At 43.9% G+C, this 18,902-nt stretch overlaps 1 protein-coding gene across 1 annotated transcript in view; it reads left to right on the plus strand.

The window, feature by feature from the left end:
• Tmeff2 (transmembrane protein with EGF like and two follistatin like domains 2) overlaps window positions 1–17,420 on the plus strand; it is a 265,542-nt gene extending 248,122 nt beyond the window's left edge. Inside the window, exon 10 of the mRNA XM_057758745.1 lies at window positions 16,544–17,420. Within this exon, the coding sequence (XP_057614728.1) occupies window positions 16,544–16,556 (13 nt within the window). The 3' untranslated portion in view covers window positions 16,557–17,420. The remainder of the gene's footprint in view (window positions 1–16,543) is intronic.
• The last annotated feature ends 1,482 nt before the right edge of the window (window positions 17,421–18,902 follow it).

The raw sequence follows: 18,902 nt of genomic DNA on the forward strand, positions 1-18,902 counted from the left end.
GATACTATTGTTGGCCTGTTGAACATCATGGGGTAGGAACAGATCTCTACTTTCAGAGGAGGCGAAGGTGAGTGACAGACAAGGATTTATCAAGCCACTAAATAAAATAAAATAACCTTTAAGTTCTGCTTAAAGAATTAAAAAAGAGTGAACTATTTCAGGATGTGGCTTCAAACTGAGTTTAATATCGAGAATTCGGCTTCTGAAATGAGGCAGATGTGGGTCCCGGCTTAAGGCCTACTTTATTACCTACTTAGCCTTGGGCAATTTGCCCAACTTCTCTATGCCTCCTGTTTAAAATGGAGAAAGCAGCATCTTCCCGCACACAATGTAACGACTAAGAGAAATAGCATCAAGCGATGTTTGGGGGCTCGGAACACTGGCATACACAGAGTAAAATGGAAATATATAGAAATCCTTTGTAGAGCCATGATAAATATTTATGGTAACAGTAAACAGTTCTGATAAAGCATATTTTATCAGCAGAGTTATACATGATGGGAATCACACGGTCCGAGTTAGACAGAGTCCAGCCATCACAGTCCCTCTAAGGAGTGCTTCTTGTGTCTTAGCTGGTTTTAGTTCTGGGAAACGAAGGCGATATAGAGATCAAAGATCAAAAATAATCCAACTCAAATTTCCCCCAAATTCATCCATTAGTATCATGTCTGAAAAGTCTGGTGGCAGGGGGCAGGGGGGGGACATCATTTTTTTCCTTAAGATCCTGATAATGCGTGTAGCATCAAGCCCGTTGTGTTTTAGGACCGGGATGAGTTAGTACCACTCTGGCTGATCCTCGCAGAGAAGCCACTGCAGAGAATTGAACTATGACAAGGTTTATCTCAAAGTCACATTAGACCCTGCTAATGTTTGTCCTCGGGATGCTGTTTCCATTTGCCCAGTCAGGCCGCACCTGTATAGACTGCTCTTCCTCAATTACAGGAGACATTTCACTTACATAATTAATCATCTGGATATCAATAATGAAAGCTTCTTCATTGAATTAATTGATATCTCTATATGAGCATCCACAGGAAGCACCCATAAAAGACAGAGGAAGGATGAAGGGTTATATGAAGTAATGGGATTAGTTTTATAACCAGAACATAAATCTATGACTGAACATGGCCCTCTGAAGGCAACATCAGAACATATATAAGATGTGCTGATATCCAGTCTCACCGTGGTTGGAAATCTGCTTTACTGGTCCAGCTATTCTAGGGATACAAGCTAGGTTGAGCTTCATGAATGGTATATGGGTTAACTTGAGTATCCTGTATACTTTTAGTTTTTCAGTAAGTTGTCGTTACTAACCTCCCATGAGGTAAGAAGTGAAAGAAATAGCATTTGCCTTTATGTTCCTAGTCCAGAAAGGGCTATGGGGGGGGGGGGGGGACAAAAGGACATGTCACATTAGACCAGGTCCTGTGCTGAGCAGACACTCCTGTCTTTCTGATCCAGTAAAGGCACTGGCTCCACACGAGACGTGGGCACCATAACCACCCTGACAAAACAGCTCCCAGGACCCCCACAATCAAACCCATTCTTCGGGGTGTATTTTGAGATGACTGCATGCCCTTCCACCCCATGGATGTCTCCTCTCGGCGGACTTCCTCTCGTTCTCGGAATGGTAACCACCTCTTTTATGCACGGCAGGAAGCATCCATCCATTGTTGCAGCCCTTGGAGGCACAGTCTCCAGCTTAGTCCTCCATGAGCTTGGATGTAGAGAATAGGAGTCTTTTACAGGAGTCCAGCTCTTCATGAACACAAAGCACAGAGCAATGCCCCAGATTGTCATCATTGTATATCAGGTAGTTTAATAAATATATTAAGAAAGAATGCTCAATTGATGCTTGAGATTAGAATATGTAGCCAAACACAAACAAAACATAATTATATAAAGGCCAAGAGAAAACATCATTGTATTTGTGGATATCATTTCCGATAATTTCTATAAATTTCTCTATATATTCAAACATGAACACAATACAAAATTGAATAGCAGGTTTGAGGCCCCAACTTCAGTTCTTAGAGAATATGTATAAAAGAGGCAGGCATTGTGGCATGTACTAATCTCAGTGTTGCGGACATAAGGACAGGCAGATCTCTGGGGTGTACTGGTCACCCAGCCTATCCTACTTGCTAAAAATGATAGAAGATAGATAGATGATAGATGATAGATAGATAGATAGATAGATAGATAGATAGATACAGACGGACGGACGGACGGACAGACAGACAGACAGACAGACAGATAGATACAGATAGGTAAATAGATAGATAGACAGACAGATAGTAGATAGATGGATGGATGGATGGATGGATGGATGGATAGATAGATAGATAGATAGATAGATAGATAGATAGATAGATGATAGATACAGATAGGTAAATAGATAGATAGACCGATATTAGATAGATAGATGATAGATAGATAGATAGATAGATAGATAGATAGATAGATAATAGACAGATAGGTAGACAATAGATAGATAGATAGATAGATAGATAGATAGATAGATAGATAGATAATAGACAGATAGGTAGACAATAGATGATAGATTAAAAATAAAAAGGTGAGTAGTGATTGAGGTACAGTACCATGATGCCCAAGAATGACCTCACTCATGCACATGCATATGCATGCCCACATACAAGAACATACATGCACACATACATGCACATACATTATATGTATGCAAAAATATATATTGATTAAATAAAGAAATATGCAAAGAACTGCCCCTCATTGCCCAAGCTGAAATTGCCTAGTAGAAAGAGACACTGAATTCCATGAACAAACTGGTCCAACAGAGACATTTTATTCTACTATGCTTTGCCACAAGTTATTCTAAGGAGTCTGTTTATAAGAACAAAGACGAAAGTGAAGCACTTTGGCCAACAGGGAACATGTTTCCCTCCTTGCTAAGTAAGGCATATCTTAGAAGTCACTTCAGTTGTTCACATCTATGTACGTCCTCTAGACTGATGGTATATCATAAAAGAACTGTTGGGGGAAGGGTTGCTTGTTCATTTCCAGCCATCCAGCTAGTTTAGCCCCAAAATAATCACACAGAAACCATATTAATTAAATCACTGCATGGCCCATTAGCTCTAGCTTCTTACTGGCTAACTCTTACATATTAATTTAACCCATTTCTATTAATCTGTGTATTACCATGTGGTTTACCAGCTAAAGTTCCCAGAGTCTGTCTTTTGCAACTCAATGGCTTCCCTCCCTGACTCCGCCTTCTTCCTCCCAGCATTCAGTCCAGTTTTCCCCGCCTACCTAAGTTCTGCCCTGTCAACAGGCCAAGGCAGTTTCTTTATTCATTAACCAATACAAGCAACACATAGACAGAAGGACCTCCCACATCAAAGAACCTCTAACTAAACAATGACAGCACGAAGGACAGACAAGACCTGGGTGGAAAATGAAAGGTTATGGGACGGTGAGAGAGACGGGCATATCAAACACCTGGTGGGCAGCAAATGGACAGCTCGAAAAGAGGAATAATAGACATTAATACCCCTCCTAGAGGAAATGAATCGGAAGCATTTGAGCAGGGTTTCTGGGGTGTGGAATGACGGCCAGAATGCAAGGAGCACAAAATGGGTATCCAGAGGCCTCCTACCCTGCCGTCTGGGATGGCTAACCCACTGTGCCTCAAGTTTGCCCACAGAATATCTGGCCTGGCAAGCCGGGTAAGAAGGAAGCCGCAGCACAACTCCCCCCCCCAGATGAGTTTTCAGGCCTCTGGGTGAGGACAGGCTCTGTTTAAAGTAAACATTCAGTGCTCTGCATATTTTTCTTCCTCACAAATCTTGACCTTGAGATATGTAAATTAGATGCTTTAGATGCTTTATATTCTGCTGGGCAACCTTGTCCCAAAGTACACGATGAGCCGTGTAGATAGAGAAGAGAGGACCAGTGAAAGTCCTACATCCCCCTGCATCCGGGCCAGCCTCCCTCTCGGGGCTGTGCAGGAGGAGGAGTAGCAATCACAAACACAGACTTTTGGATGGTATCTAATCCACCCGCACTTGGAAAACAAAATCCTGGGATCATAAAGCAATCCCGCTTCGCATTAGAAAAGACAAGCTAAAAAAGGAAAGCGACTAGCCCTGGCTTCCAGAAGACAAATCCCTCTGCAGTCTGCCTGGGGATATATGGGTTGGGACTGCCAAGCAGAGCAAGCCACTGGAAAACACTGTTTGCGTTTGAAAAGATGAATAGAAAGAGAAAAATGACTGTTCTCTGAGTCGGGGTGAAGAGAGAAATGGGGAGGGAAGCCCTGGTCTGTACCTTCAGCCTTTCGGGAGGCAGGTGGCTCAATCCTTCACAGGGCAGTGCCAAGCAGAGCGGCATGATTTGTAATTAAACTCGCCGACCAAAGAGTGAGTCTTGTAAACAGTCAGCGTTTGCTGCCGACGTGCCCCCAGAGGGCTGAGAGTCTGCCGCACCAGCATCCGCAGAACAGCGTTATATTTCACTTTTAAATAAGATGTACATGACTGTGCACTTGCGCCCAATTACAGTAGCGCATGATTTACATAAAATTAACTCTTCTGCCTAATTACAGTCATACAGGGATTCCGGGAGAGAGGCTTGCCCATGGAGAACAGTACATGCCTTAGCATTCAGCCTCCCCGTGACAGCCAGTGGGTCCAATCTGTGGAAGGGAATTCTGGAGGTGCTGGATCTCCACTGAACGAACACCCTAGCTCCAGCATGATGTGTAAACGGAATCACTCTGTCTAGAACCCGGGCAGGGCAGGGGGAGGTGTCCCATTCTGAAATGTGATCAAATGAGCTCAGTTGCTTTGTAGCAAGGGCGGATCTAGAGTTCGGAAGTTTTCTGCTCAGGGTGGAGATGAGGCCTCTGGGTGAAGAATCTAGCCTAGACAAAGAAGGAGCCTCTGGCTCACTAGGGAAGCTAGGAGGAAAAGCTTTTCCCAAAGGGCATCTGGCATTGCTTTGACAGCAGTGTGACTATAGCGGCCGCTTCTCTCGTCTTACTTCTGCCATTTTTTTCTGCATTTCTGTTGCCACGAACATGAATACAGTTTTTGTCTGAGAAACACACAGAATACACATTAAGAGAGAACTAAAAGCGAGGTTTTCTACAGCCCTCACCAAAAGGCAATTTCTTTTTTGTTTGTTTTGTTTTCTGTTCTGTTGTGTTCCTTTTTCCCCCCTCCCTTCCACCTCTGCCAGACCTGCTGGCAGAAGTGGAGTTGAAGAAATTCATTGAGCTGGCAGAATAAGAAAATGATTGAAGGCAACAGAGATGGAAGCTCCATCATTATCAGTTCAGTGGGGATGAGTAAATGCTTCTCAGAAAACTACACAAAAAGACTTCGAGGAGATCAAACGCTCCCTGTGCCGGCTGACCACAAAAGATGACAATTTCATTTTTCCACCTCCTCAACCCCGTTTTCACCCAGTACACAGAAGCTCCGGCTAAGGAAAAGAAAGGCTTTGTAGGGGGAAGAGGAAAACAAGCTATCCAGCGCGCTCCTAGGGAAAGTGTGGAAGAGAGAGAGCTACTCTGAGCAGATGGCGCTTGCAAAAACGACTGCAGATCAAAATCAGAAATGGGATCTTATAGTTGGTGCATGAACAGAGAGCTTCTCGTTTCTAAACTAGGTGCTTCTCCTTTGAAGTTATACTTCTGGACTCTGGCCCTACAACTGCCCAGCACTGTTCTGGAAGGACCATTAACTGAAGACTATTAACCACTATTAACCAAGATTTGCATTTATGTGTAGAAGCGTGCTCTAGGGAAAAAAAACAAACTATTTTCCTTCATAATTCTTTTTTTTTTTTTTTTGGTTTTTTGAGACAGGGTTTCCCTGTGTAACAGTCCTAGCTCTCCCGGAACTAGCTCTTGTAGACCAGGTTGGCCTCGAACTCACAGGGATCCACCTGCCTCTGCCTCCTAAGTGCTGGGATTAAAGGCGTGCGCCACCACCTCCCGGCCTATTCTTCATAATTCTTGCCATTCATTCTGTAACAGAACACCATGTGAAGAGACGTTTTTTAGGTCTAAGTTGCCATCATCTTCTGTGAGGAAGATTTCCCAGGATTTCTTGAGGAGGTCTCAAGAGAGGATGGAGCCACTGGGGGTTCAGGAAAAGATCCATTCTTCTGTGTTTTACTCCCTTCTTCCCACCAGCACAAATGTCTGTGTCAAAGCTCCAGCCCCATTACAGAGATCCAATGTTTGATTCCCGTTGTCTGGCTTTGCTTCCTTCAAACCAAGACGTCTCTGTTCCCTTGACTTGCTCTCCCTAAGCCATTTCTTCTTCTGCCCAGTGTTATGACACTCTTTCTTTCAAACGCCGGCATTGGCCTTGAATTTTCCATTCTTTGATTTGTTGTTGTTGTTGTTGTTGTTGTTGAGTCTTCACAATACCAGATGCCTCACAAGCTCAGACCTAAAGAGTGCTCAGACTCAAAAGAACACTGTTGGGTTTGGAGCTAAAGAGACGAATTAAAACCCATCCCCCAGTGTCAGTCAGGACCCTTTTCTGACTTTGGGAGCAATGCAATGAACAGCCCTGTCCTGGTTTCATTTCTGTGGCTGTGATAAAATATCTCGAAAGAGAACAACTGGCGATAGGAAGGATTTAGCTTTTAGCTCATTTCCAGGTTACAGCCCATCATCTCCATGATGTTGAGGCAGCTCGAACAGCTGGCTATATCACATCCATAGTCAGCATCAGAGAGCAAGTCCGTCCTTGCTTGGTTGTGAGGCAGCGTATTCTCAGCTAGCTTTTCTCATTCTTCCACAGTTCAGGGTTCAGTCCACGAAGCGGCGCTCCCTGCGTTCAGCAGGGATCTCCTGGCTCCAGGCAATGATCAAAGCTCTCCCCACAGACATTGGAACAGTCCAACTCAACCTACATAATTCCCCCATTACCACTCTACCCTGTTGGTCTTAGGTTGGGACACGCTGGCAGAGTACTGACTCGGTCTTGCTAGTCATCTTGGAGAATTTTAAGAAATGGTTACTGTAGCTTATGGAGTATAATAATGTGCTATACACAAAAAAATCTAAGTTGTGAGTAGAGACAAATAGAGAACTTGCAGGCACGTATTTCCCAGTTATCTTTCAAAAGGAGAGGAATTATTTGTGAATACACCTTCACTTATCTTCATAAGGAGTCTTTGATATAGGTTATAACAATATCAGGTTTTTGATAATGTAGCGGGAAATTTGCAAACAACTCGCCAGAGAACAAATCTAGAAGAAGACAGTGTCAAGATTTGAATCCAGACGAGCCCCACAACTCTCCTGTTCCACTGTATTGTTAGCCTCACCTGTGGACACGCGTGTGCCTCTCAAGACTCTCGCAGTCGCTGCAGCGTCTGTGCAGATTGTTTTAATGGCTTGCCGTAAAAATCACTAAGAGGTAGCCTGTCTAACTTCGAGAGCTAACACCTCTCCGTTTCTACCTTCCCTCTCTTTTGCTCCTTCTCCCCATCTGAAATTTCTAGCACACCAATGTCTCTTTCTCACGAAAACTCAGGTGTGAAGAGCCAGAGTTGAGCAAGACTGCTTTAGACGGCCGAAGCGGTAGAATACCGGACATCGTCTTGTTTGCCTCTCTTTCCGTCTCTTCCCAACTTCACTCCAAAGAGTGTTCAGCCACCCACGTTCTAGAGATCTGTCTCTCTGTGACCCGGTTGGCAGATCCCAAATTAATATTCGATGAGTGAGTGTCTGACTCAATGAATGAATGAATGAAGTTGAAGTCATTCTTGAACCTCTGCCAAAGATCCTGGAGGAATCTCTGTGCGGGTCATAACTCCTCTCTAATAGCACATATACGCAGAAACTGAAGATGTGTTCCCGTCTGAAAGTTAGACTCCCCGGGAAAGATGCCCTGAAGTGTGCATCATAGCACAGACTCCTTGGAGGGAGTTTACCATTCATTTTCCTTCCCTCTTCCTTTATTCTGGTCTTGCCTCAAGCTGACTAACTTCCAGGTGGCCCCCTGGTGAGGCAAAGGGGATGAGCTGGTGTGCTATAAATTATCGTGATTACAACATGACAGCAGGCCCCCAGCTGAGGTCTCTAACTCCCTGCTAGGAGACCTTTCAAGGACATTCCCTTTCCTGAAGGTTTAGGAGCACGAATGGCTTTTGCAATTCTCTGAGTCTTTTAACTTCCATAATTCTGACACTTTTGGATGTGTTTTATCTCCCGATCAATTTAATTGGAAGATGTCAGATTAAAAATGATCTGTTGTTTCTGAAAGGCACTTGAACTCCAAGACGCACGTACGAAACCATGGTCTCTCTTTGTCTCTCAGTTTATCTTTCCAGCACCCATCTTAGGCAGCAAGAGGAGACAGGGCTTTGTGACACCAATTGCCAAAGAAAGAGACAGGGACAGCACAGAGATCATGTAGAAAGCAGTGAGGCAGGGCCGTTATGGGAGTCTCTACGTGTCAGACACAGACATTTGAAAAGCTAAGATGGAAATAAATATGCCCCATTTTATTTCTACTATTACTTATCTCTGAGTCTCTATTTGGTAAAAGGAAAGAGCAGATTTGAAGTGGCTCTAGGGAGCAGAGGTCAGAATTGCCGGAAGGCAAACCGAGGCACGGGATGAAACTCAAGCACACATAAAGATAGGCAGGGATGAGGGTCTAAGGATTTTCCGACAACCTGATCTCTTGTTTACATCCCAGGTCCCAATTCTATTCTTACCCATTCATTTGAAAGGACACAAAAGAAAAACCTTAGCCACCTAAGACAGTGCTTCTGAAGCCACCAAGGAAAGAACCGTGAAATGAATCTTTCCATGAGGTCAGGTATAAATGAAATAACTGTATTCTGAATAAAGTCCCCTCCAAAATGACAAACGGAGAGGCCACTAGAGAACAGGAGACTGCTTTAGATTTCACTCTCCAAGCATTTTATGGCAGGTGGAGGAGTTGAGAGGGGAGGTTAGCACAGCTGATTTATCAAGACATCTTTCTCCTAATATACCACGTTGCTTTAGAATTTCAGGTAAGAAGAGCCTAGTCCGTTCAAGATTCATAGAAACGATTAGCAGGTAAAAGACCTTAAATCTGTCAGACCAAACTCTATGGGGGGGGAGCCATAAAATGATACTAGAGGATATTAAACTGATTTTAACCGCAGATATTACTGCTATGTGTTTATGGATCTATTGCTGAAATTTCATCACCAGCCCCCTCCTTGGTTTAAAAACAGCCAATCAGACGCTCCGGCGATATTTAATCAGGCTGTGTTTGTTGTCTCCATTGGGCCCATTCATATCTGTCTGGGGCCCAATGAACTGCTCCAGGAAAAGGGCCGTGAGAACAGAACAATATTAGGAACGGCGGATCCAGTGCAATGACAGCCGTGGCTAACTATAAAGGGGTTTTCCAACTGTAAGACCTGCCGCACTGAGTGCGTGGGACCCGCACAGTGCGCTCGCCATGAACTTCTAATTTCCGAGTAGAGACTGGCTTGCTATACAGACTGACAGCTCTCTGAAGCCAGGCCGTTTAGTCCACCGGTAACTGGTTCATTCTATTGCTGTTTTCTTCGAGCTCAATGAAAATCGCAGAATAAAGAATTTGGAGTAAATTGAGGGAATTCATCTTCTCTTTCCATTTTATCTAATGTTTTGAAACTCTTGGGCGGATGGAAACTTAAGAAAATGAGGAAGAGCCGCCTGGGGTCGACAGGACAAACACTGTTTTGGTAAAGCAGCTGTCGCGCATGCGTCGTTTGAGAATTCTTGTCTGAGAAGTCCCTAAATTATTACGGTCAAAGCTTGTGGAAATTGTGCCGGCAAAGCCTTCTAGGAGCGGAAGAGAGGCCTGGGAGGAGCATAACGTGCCTGTTCTGCCCTGTAATTCAGAATCGGTATATCCTCACGACTTTCTTGGCATAATCTAGTCTAGGAAGCAAAGAGATCAAGGATTTGAACAGCAGTGGCCAACCAGCAAATGCGATGGAACGAAGCACGTGACTGAAAGTGCTGGGTTGTGTTGACATTTGCCGAGAGAACTGTCCGCCCTAGGAATCACTCATCTAACAGACAAATTCCAGGTTCGCTTCTCAACCTTTGAATCCCCAAACTGCTCAAGCCTTCTGAAAGCAAGATCGCCCGCTGTCTTGTGTCTCACAGAAGATCCCGCAATCAGCAGGATGCGGTTCGCTGACCGTCATGGCGTGCCCTTGAAAGAGAAGAAAAGAAACCAAGAGGCCACCCTAAGGAATCCCACCATCAAAACTGTTTATAGTGCTTGTATGCGTCTTCAGGGTAGGAAGAGAAACGTTTTCTCCCCTCCTTGTGGGCTTTATACCTCCCTGTCTTGATTTGATACAATAACTTAGCTATAACTTTGAAAAGACCCCCTGCCTTTATTATTAAAAGAACAGCCACTAAGTTCACCCATCTCAGCAAAAAACAACAATGTAGCAGTCAAATAATTAACATTATGGTGTCTGTGTGTGCGGGCGTGCGTGTGTGCGTGCATGTGTGTGCGTGTGTGTGTGTGTGTGTGTGTTGGTGTGCATTCCTGCATGTCTGTTTGCATGCCTGCCTCTGTACCTTTAACCAGTTAGGCCTGGCAGCTGCTAGTTCACTTTCCTGTGACTACCTCTTGAGAGACAATTCCAAACTCCCGAAGCGGAAGAAGAATCGTTCAGCTCCGCAAAACTAAAACAAATGAAGTTGAGCATGCAAGTTCAATAGGAGTAAATACAAAAATTCAAGGAGGTTATGTCAGATTTTAAATCCCTATCATTATTAATTAAATTTCCAGTCATTATGATAATGCCAAGCATTTAGAATGCATTTGGTGTTTATGTAAATGAAATTACTTCTCAAAATTACCATTTCAAATTAATATGCTATTAAAAATGTCACCAGAAAGTGCTCTTATTATTTTGCCAGGGAAATAAACGTTCCCTGTTTCTTTTTATAAATGAAATTTCGGCACTTTAAAAAGTCTTCCTTCGATTTCGAAGGCTGCAATGTTTCTGTTTAAGAATTCTCCTTATGCTACATTAGTGCCGTGTTCTTTGACAGCATAAAATATGCAAATATAGCCTTTTAATGGTGATTTTCCATTTTGCCGCTGTCGTTTAACTCAGACGCAAGCGATGCCGCCGCAACTTATCACTTACAACAGTGAAGTCACTGAATTGATGTTTATGTTCAGAACAGAGCAGTTGACACCGAAACAAATACATTTCAAATACCATCTGTATACCACGTTGGCTGCTTTCTTCAAGGATAATGGAGTTGTCGGAGCTCAGCCTTCGAGAGAAGCTCCTACCTGTGGGGCCGAGAAGACACCTGACTATTGCCAGGAAATGAGCAGCGGAGACGTCCTCCAAGTGGGCATCGGTCACAGGAAAGAAGGGAAAGATAAGAAAGGGAGGGTGTAAAACCGCAGCTTCCTAGGAATCTCCACAGCTGAACCACCTTGCTTTCGGGACCTCCATCTGCCAGAAGGCCCATTTGGCTCCCTGCCTCACGGTCCACCTCTCCTTACAGCCCCTCCGCAACAGAACCTCTCCGTCTGTTGTTTGGTTCCAACCCAATGCTTAGGAACCCCCGGAACGCTGTACGCTGAATTGCGTGGGAGTGGCACCGTCATGGCTGTTGGAGCTGATGAAGGCAGGCAGCTGGGTGGGAGGAAAGTTGGATGGCAGAGCCTTAGTGCAGCCACATGCCATGCCTACCTAGCAAGGCTGGCTCTCTGCGGGACGCTGACATCTGATCTGGGGAGTTGCTAGAACACAAGACGCAGGAAGCTTTTCTACCATGCTGCACCCGTGAGAACGTGAAGAGGAATCTCCTGTTAACGGGTCAGTGGGCGGTGTATTGTACTGAATGAGATCTTTCTCTTAGCTTGACTGAGGGAAATGGTGTGAGGCAATTCGATAAGCTAGGCTCTGCCCGATTGTCCTAACGCGGAGTCATACTCTAGCTCTGCCCTGTCACAGCAGGTTGGATGTGTCCTGTCAGCACGTCTAACGAGTAGCAGATACATAATTGATTCCCCTTGTGCCTAGACAGGGTATGTGACCTCATCCACAATCCCTGGCCTATCCGCTTTACCTCTGAGGAATCCCTTTACTAATCCTGTTGGAGAACTCCACCATATGTGCCATCTACCCCACTGGATAGTTACCATTTAGCAGGTGTGGAAATTATGCTTTAGAATTTACCCCAAGTTACGGATTGAGTAAACAAACATATGACCAGAGTAGAAAATCAGTTTTCTAACTCGCTATTACTCTCCCACATGCCCAGGTTGGTCAAGTATAACTTCCTAATAATATTATGGCCTCTTGCTTGTCCTTACCATTGTGAAACCCAAACTCTTTCTTAGATTATTACAGTTCTGTCTCATTAAGACATTTGCATAGCTTTAGATAAGATAATTTCCGTTTCACATACAACCAAAATACAAAAAAATCTAAGGGTGTGGTGGGCAGCATAAGAAGCTTCACAATCCTTCTTCCTGCTATGAATGCCCAATGTCAGCCTGTCCTTAACTGATGGTTTACACATAGTGGTATCTAATGAAAAGAACATGTCAAGGTTGAGTTTAAAAATGGAAGCCATGCATCAATTTCTCTGAGCAAAAGGACAAACCAATGCTATGAAATAGTTCATGAAGCAAGAACTGAGTGGGAGGAGAAACTAGTTGGTATGTAAAACAAATTTTTAAAAACAATGAAAAAATGCTTTACTCTTAAGCATGTAAAAAAGAAAGTTGGGATGTGGCAATGATCAACATCACTTTGTTGCAGACATGCACAGCTGCTCATCTGCAGCCTAGCCACTAGTCAAGCAGCAGCTGGGCCTGCAAAAGCCCCACTTTCCCCTGGACCTCGCCATCCAGCTATCTGACTTCTATGCCAGTATTTGTTCAGTCTGCATAAACTATAGAAAGAAATATTCTAAGCAGACTCTGTCACTGTATAAGGCTAAATTCCTTCCATTTGAAAAATTCTGGAAAGGATTTGATGGAAAGCTTTAAAAAGTAAGAGAGTGGATGGGCGGTGGTGGCGCACGCCTTTAATCCCAGCACTCGGGAGGCAGATCTCTGGGAGTTCGAGGCCAGCCTGGTCTACAAGAGCTAGTTCCAGGACAGGCCACCAAAGCTACAGAGAAACCCTGTCTCGAAAAACAAAAAAACAAACAAACAAAAAAAAAAAAAAAGTAAGAGAGTCAGAGTGGTCAACATCAGAAAGTAGTTAACTGTATAACGCTGCCAGAAAGCTAAAAAAGGTCACCATAGAAAGTTTTCCTTTCTGTGGTCTTTTGTACTTAAATCACACTTTCTTCAAAGAAATCCAATGGAGTAAGCTTGAGCAAGCGCTCCTCTCTTTGAGCAATCAGCTGGAGGGATGGGTGGCAGAGAGTAGTATCATGTACTAAAAAAATACGTGGACACAGTTTCCAAAGGGACAATAAGGCTGCCAGCCCAGTCACTGTGGCTTCCTTAAAGGACCGCCTTGCCTCCTTATTGTTGCCTCTGATTTTTCCTAACGATGTGGGCTCATTATTTAGTCAAAAGTACCTGCTTCTGATACCTCACCAGTGTGTCCACGCTGCAGACCTAGTGGGTATCAGTTTACAGCCCTACAAAGTCACGTTTTGAGACTGACTTAGACAGTCTGGACTTTCCCTTTATTACGATGATCACCTATGACCTTCCAAATTGAGCTCAGCTCTCAGATCCGTCACTTAGATCTCTTGCTGTTACTTGAGAATATTTCCTGTTACCACGCTCTGCTCATGGAACATTCATGGTTCACAGCCTTCCCACTCATGAGAAAGGCCAGCTGGGGGTGTTTTCCGACACCGAGGAGACAATGCAGCTTTCCCTTTAAGAGGAGTCTCATCTTTTTGTAACCAGTGTTTCACACATAGTGCACAGCTGCCAGATAAGAAGTTGTGACATCCTAGGACCATTCATACCAAAAAACAGAAGCAAGGACCAGCTACAGTACTGGAGAGGCCTTAACCGTGCCTTGGCGGCGACTCAGTGCTTTTTAATTTGGGGATTATAAGACCCAAAAGGGAGAGCTGCATTTCTTCAAATGTGTGCAAAGGCCTCCTGAAGCTGTGCTAAAAGAGGGTGCTCTGTTGTTGTCCTCTGCGCCACGTTTGATAAAAACCTCAGGAGCATTTCAAACTCTCAAATAAGGAAGTCAGGGGCTATAGCTCAGTGGGCAGAGCACAGACACGTGAGACTTTGAGTTCACTCTTCGGCACTAGAAAGAAAGAACAAAAGAAAGGGAGGGAGGGAGGGAGGGAGGGAGGGAGGGAGGGAGGGAGGGAGGGAGGGAGGGAGGGAGAGAGGGAGGGAAGAGGGGAAGAGGGAAGGAGGAAGGAAAGGAGGGAAGAGGGAAGGAGAGAGGGAGGAAGGGAAGGAGGAAGGGAGGGAAGGAGGAAAGAAGGAAGGGAGGAAGGGAAGGAGAGAAGGAGGGAAGCATATGACAATTTTTGAATGCATGAAAATCATCTGAGAAAGCTGTTCTGAACAAAATCCTGTACCCTAGTTCCCTGTCTTCAGATACAGCAGGCTTGAGAATTTAAAGATTTAATTAGCACCCCAGGTGATTCTGATAAAGGACATTTGTCTATCCACCCGGTACAATATCATCGTTTTAAAAAAAAAAAAAAGCAGAAGTCAGCTGAGGCTCTAAACCAGCCAGTTCTAACTGAATAAAGGCAAGCCCTCCTAACTCACACGAAGCCAATCGCATCACCAAGTTATTATGCACCGGGAAGGAATCGCTTCTGACCCATGGCTTACAGGGAAGGATAAAGGTGGGTCAAGCAAAAGTTCAAACGAGCAATGGGCACTCTGGGAGGCTGAAAGGTCAGTTTCAGCATGGGCACCCCTCAGCCGGGGTGTCTAGGGATCTTTAAAATACAGACTAGAAAGGTCAGAAGCAGCCAAGGAGGAAAAATGTTCTAAATGCTGGTAACTGAAGTGCTAAAACATTTTGTTTGAACAAACAGTTACCATTTAAGATGCCTTCAAAAGCAGCCCATAATAGCAAATTGGTTCCAATGCTACAAATTTCGTAGCTTTGAGGACGATCAAACAACCCCCCCCCAGACCTATAGCCCTGTTACCAGCCCTGTGTGTCGGGCACAATTAAACTTTCACCATGATCTTGGCGAAGGCATGCCTCTGAGACGTGGTGGATGTCAAGCGTTGAAAACAAGCCGTTCTTCCACAGCTACAAATTCAGGTGCTTAACATGAAAATCTTAAAACCCTACAGTTAGCACAACTAACCTATTTTACTCACAAGCACCCTGGAAATGAGGGGCTTTCGGCGGCTAGGCCGGCTTCAGAGCTGGATGGCAGAGAATACTAAAATGTTTCTTGTTATAATGAATGGTTGATGTAGGTTCAGCTGCCCAGGGCTGCTGGCCAATGGAAAAAGACGGTTAAAGGAAACAGATGGAAAAGTACAGATAAGCCTTGGAGATGATTGGGCTAGCAAGGGGCCAAGGGCTTAACCTTGAGGAAACAGACTATTGGAACAAGCGCGAGGCCTCCTTGGCTCAAAGTTGTCAGAAGAAGCAGAAAGGGGGGGAAGGTGAAGGATGAAGAGGAGGAGGGGTTTAGTTAGAAACTAAAATTATGAGGAATTCGAAAAGAGAACAAGACCAAAATAACAACAACAACAACAACAAATCTATACTGGTCCAAAAATTGGACGTAAGAGAACCACATGGGCTCTCTGTTGTCCTGGCAACCTTTCCTCCAGGTGATGCCTGTGCATTACTGGCGCTACCTATAATCCAGCACTGGATTCGAAGGCAGATTCATTTGATGCTACCCGGAAGTACTGAATGAAACTTTTAAGGACGGACTGAACCTTTGCAGCAGTCTCTGGGGTTATCAAGGGAAGCTGGAAGGCCGCTGGCAAGTGGCTCTCTGGGCTGTCACTCAAACCCCCTGTGGGTCTTCCTGGCTTATTTTATCCAATTGAGTCTTAGTGTTAGAATCTCAGGACTCTCGTCTATTTTCTTTGAAAAGTCTTCTTGGATCTAGCAGAATCGTGGTTCCAAGGAGACCATATGCTGATTACTGCATGTCTCTTACAGACTCGGGTTACAGGAAATATTTCTATACCCCAGTGGTGGGTGGCATCCTGTTTGGGAAGAAAATACTTATTGGAGAAAATACCAAGAAATGTAACTTTCTGACTAGAGCAGCAACATCTTGCCATATTCCTCTCTGAATTTTTCCCTAACCATCTCTCAGTTATACCAGTGGAGTGGCTCTAAATGTTAAGACAAGAGAAAACAAACTTCAAGCTACCCCTAAAAGAGGGAGGAACAGAATCGTGTTCTTCTAACCCTTAGTAGACAATTGCTCTGTCTATTAAAACTCAAGCATAAAAAAATAAAATGAGATAAAACCCTCAGGGGATACCCTATTATTATTGACTGTAATCTGAATAGAAAATGAGACATGAAACAACACAGGTAACAAAATAATATTTACTGTCTACAGGAAGCTCATCTGATAGAGGAACCCAATAAATCAGAACCCACTGTGTGAAGTACGAGGTGAAAGAAGCTGGTGAATCTGTAACTACAATAACCTCACTAGTTGCTCTGTGAAGCAGAGATCAGATTTTCAGGCCGTGGGCATCACATCCCTGTGTCTGTGAATACAGCCTCTTGAAGGACGCTCAGTCAAGTCACGGCTTCCATACAACCAAGAACAACTACTGGAAAACGTGATTAACCTCCACTTCCACGCTCTTTGGGACAGCCCCCCTTTACCCCCAACAAATGTGGCTTCAGCCAAGTGAAGAATTTTGCACTTACCCGAGCCGTGAACTGTGAGTACTTCCAACTTCAAGCAACTCTGCGAGCCTTATAATTCTGTTATTCTTTAAGGAGTCCCTATTAAATTCTAAATGCTTCAGAGATTAAAAGGGTATATTAACGGTATTAAAAATTTGAGATCAGATGGCATGCCTCGCAGGGTATCTTTGCATTTAATGAAAGCATTTCCATCACAGTTCTAAGTCTATTATGACAGATCTTCACTCCAGAAGTTGTAAGATAATCTTATTTTAATTAGAAGAGATGGAGAAAGTATATTAGAGTAATACAGTTAAATATGTTCATCAACTTCTTGTCAGTTAAAAGGCCTCCTTCAGACTTGGGTATGGCGATGTGCTATCACAGGTGTGAGCAGAATTCTGCATAGACATTCAAAAAGACTTCCAGAGAGGCTAAGATGTGAGGCTGTTGTTTTCTAAGGAGCCCCTCTATACATAATCCCGAGCAAGAGCGGCACTGCCCCGCACAATATCCACTGTCAAATACAGCGACTGAGCAATCGTGATATGTCTAGTGTGGAATAAAATTATATTTTACTTCAGTTATTTGGGTTGAATAAAATGCACTATTAAAGCCACCCTCACCAGTTGCTTTTTACTTCTTTTTAAATATGGCAGTCAGAATATTTTAAACTTGGTGTATAAGGTACGTGGCATTTCTATGAGACACTGAATGATGCCCTATGTCATTTATCCAATGCACAAGATCAGCCTTTGATCATGTTTGATGGGTTAGTAACAAATGTAAATTACAAATCACAAGTGAGCTACTTCTGGGTTTCCCTCAAATCCAACTAAGCTTTCCCCCCACGGATCCATCAGTAAATGAGAAAACGAAAAAGCCTTTCTAAGCTGCAGCCCTGGAGGCAGGTCTGTAGCCGCGGAAAAGCACAGCTCACGGACTCCCGAAAGAAAACATGGATCGTGGGCATCCCATGAGCAGGCTGAGAAATGAAGTCAGAAGTATTCAGTTGGAGAATCAATCTTTAATATCAACTACACTCATGATCTATCTAGACATCCACGAGGTGGAAGTTTTGTCTTGTGCATTTACAATCTTAAAAGAGAAAAAAATGTTCATGAGAAGGTACATCCGTAGATAAGCCGAAGTTGATTTTTTAAATAAACAAGCATCTCTAGAGACAGTCGTAATACTATAGTATGTGAGCCAGGAAAAGTGTGTGTCCCAATCAAAACAGAGAGCACATAAACAAAATACACAAATGCCAAACCGATAACGTAATGAGACAACACAAAGTTTTAAGGTGAAATTTGTTATTATCAATGAAAAAAAATGTAGAGCAGGACAGAATCAAACTGAAAACAAATAGCCCGTGAAGAAATCAGTAAAGTTCCTCGAAGGGACAGCAAGGCAGAAGACGCAAACCCCTTTACGTACAGCAAAGCCAGAAACCCGACTAGGAAATGCAAAGGCGACACAGAGGGATGCGAAGGAGACAAAGGGGGAATCCATGGACTCTGGGCTTCCGTCTTCTGCTTCCATCTTTTGTTAAAAGACACAGGTCATACGCATTAGAACAGACAGAAGAAAACACCCAAGGTGCCAGGTCTAACCAACAGACCAAATGTAAATAAAAATTCCTAGAACAGATGACTTCCAAACAGGGCTTCTAATGAGGGGGAGCATGGGGACTTTGGGGGAGGGCTGGAGGAAGGAGGGGAGAGGCAGGGAGGGGAGCAGAGAAAAATGTAGAGTTCAATAAAAATCAATAAAAAAAAGACTTCTTAGGAAGATAAATGGCGAGATAGGGAATTAACAAAGCACGCCCCTCTTATTAACCACCTCAAGAGGAATCTGCTGGTGGGATTCAGCTCAGGATTGGGGAAAGAAGTTGTCCTCAGTCTGACTTTTTCTAAGTTTAAGCTCTGCTTTTCTATTTCTATGTAAATTATTTTTAGTCTCACTACATTACACAGATTAGCTTCTAACTTTCCGTGTAGCCTAGGCTAGTTTTAAACCCACAGTCTTCTTCTACGGGCTCAGAATTTTGAGCGCAA

Source organism: Chionomys nivalis, chromosome 26 (assembly GCF_950005125.1).
Source record: "Chionomys nivalis chromosome 26, mChiNiv1.1, whole genome shotgun sequence".
NCBI lineage: Eukaryota > Metazoa > Chordata > Mammalia > Rodentia > Cricetidae > Chionomys > Chionomys nivalis.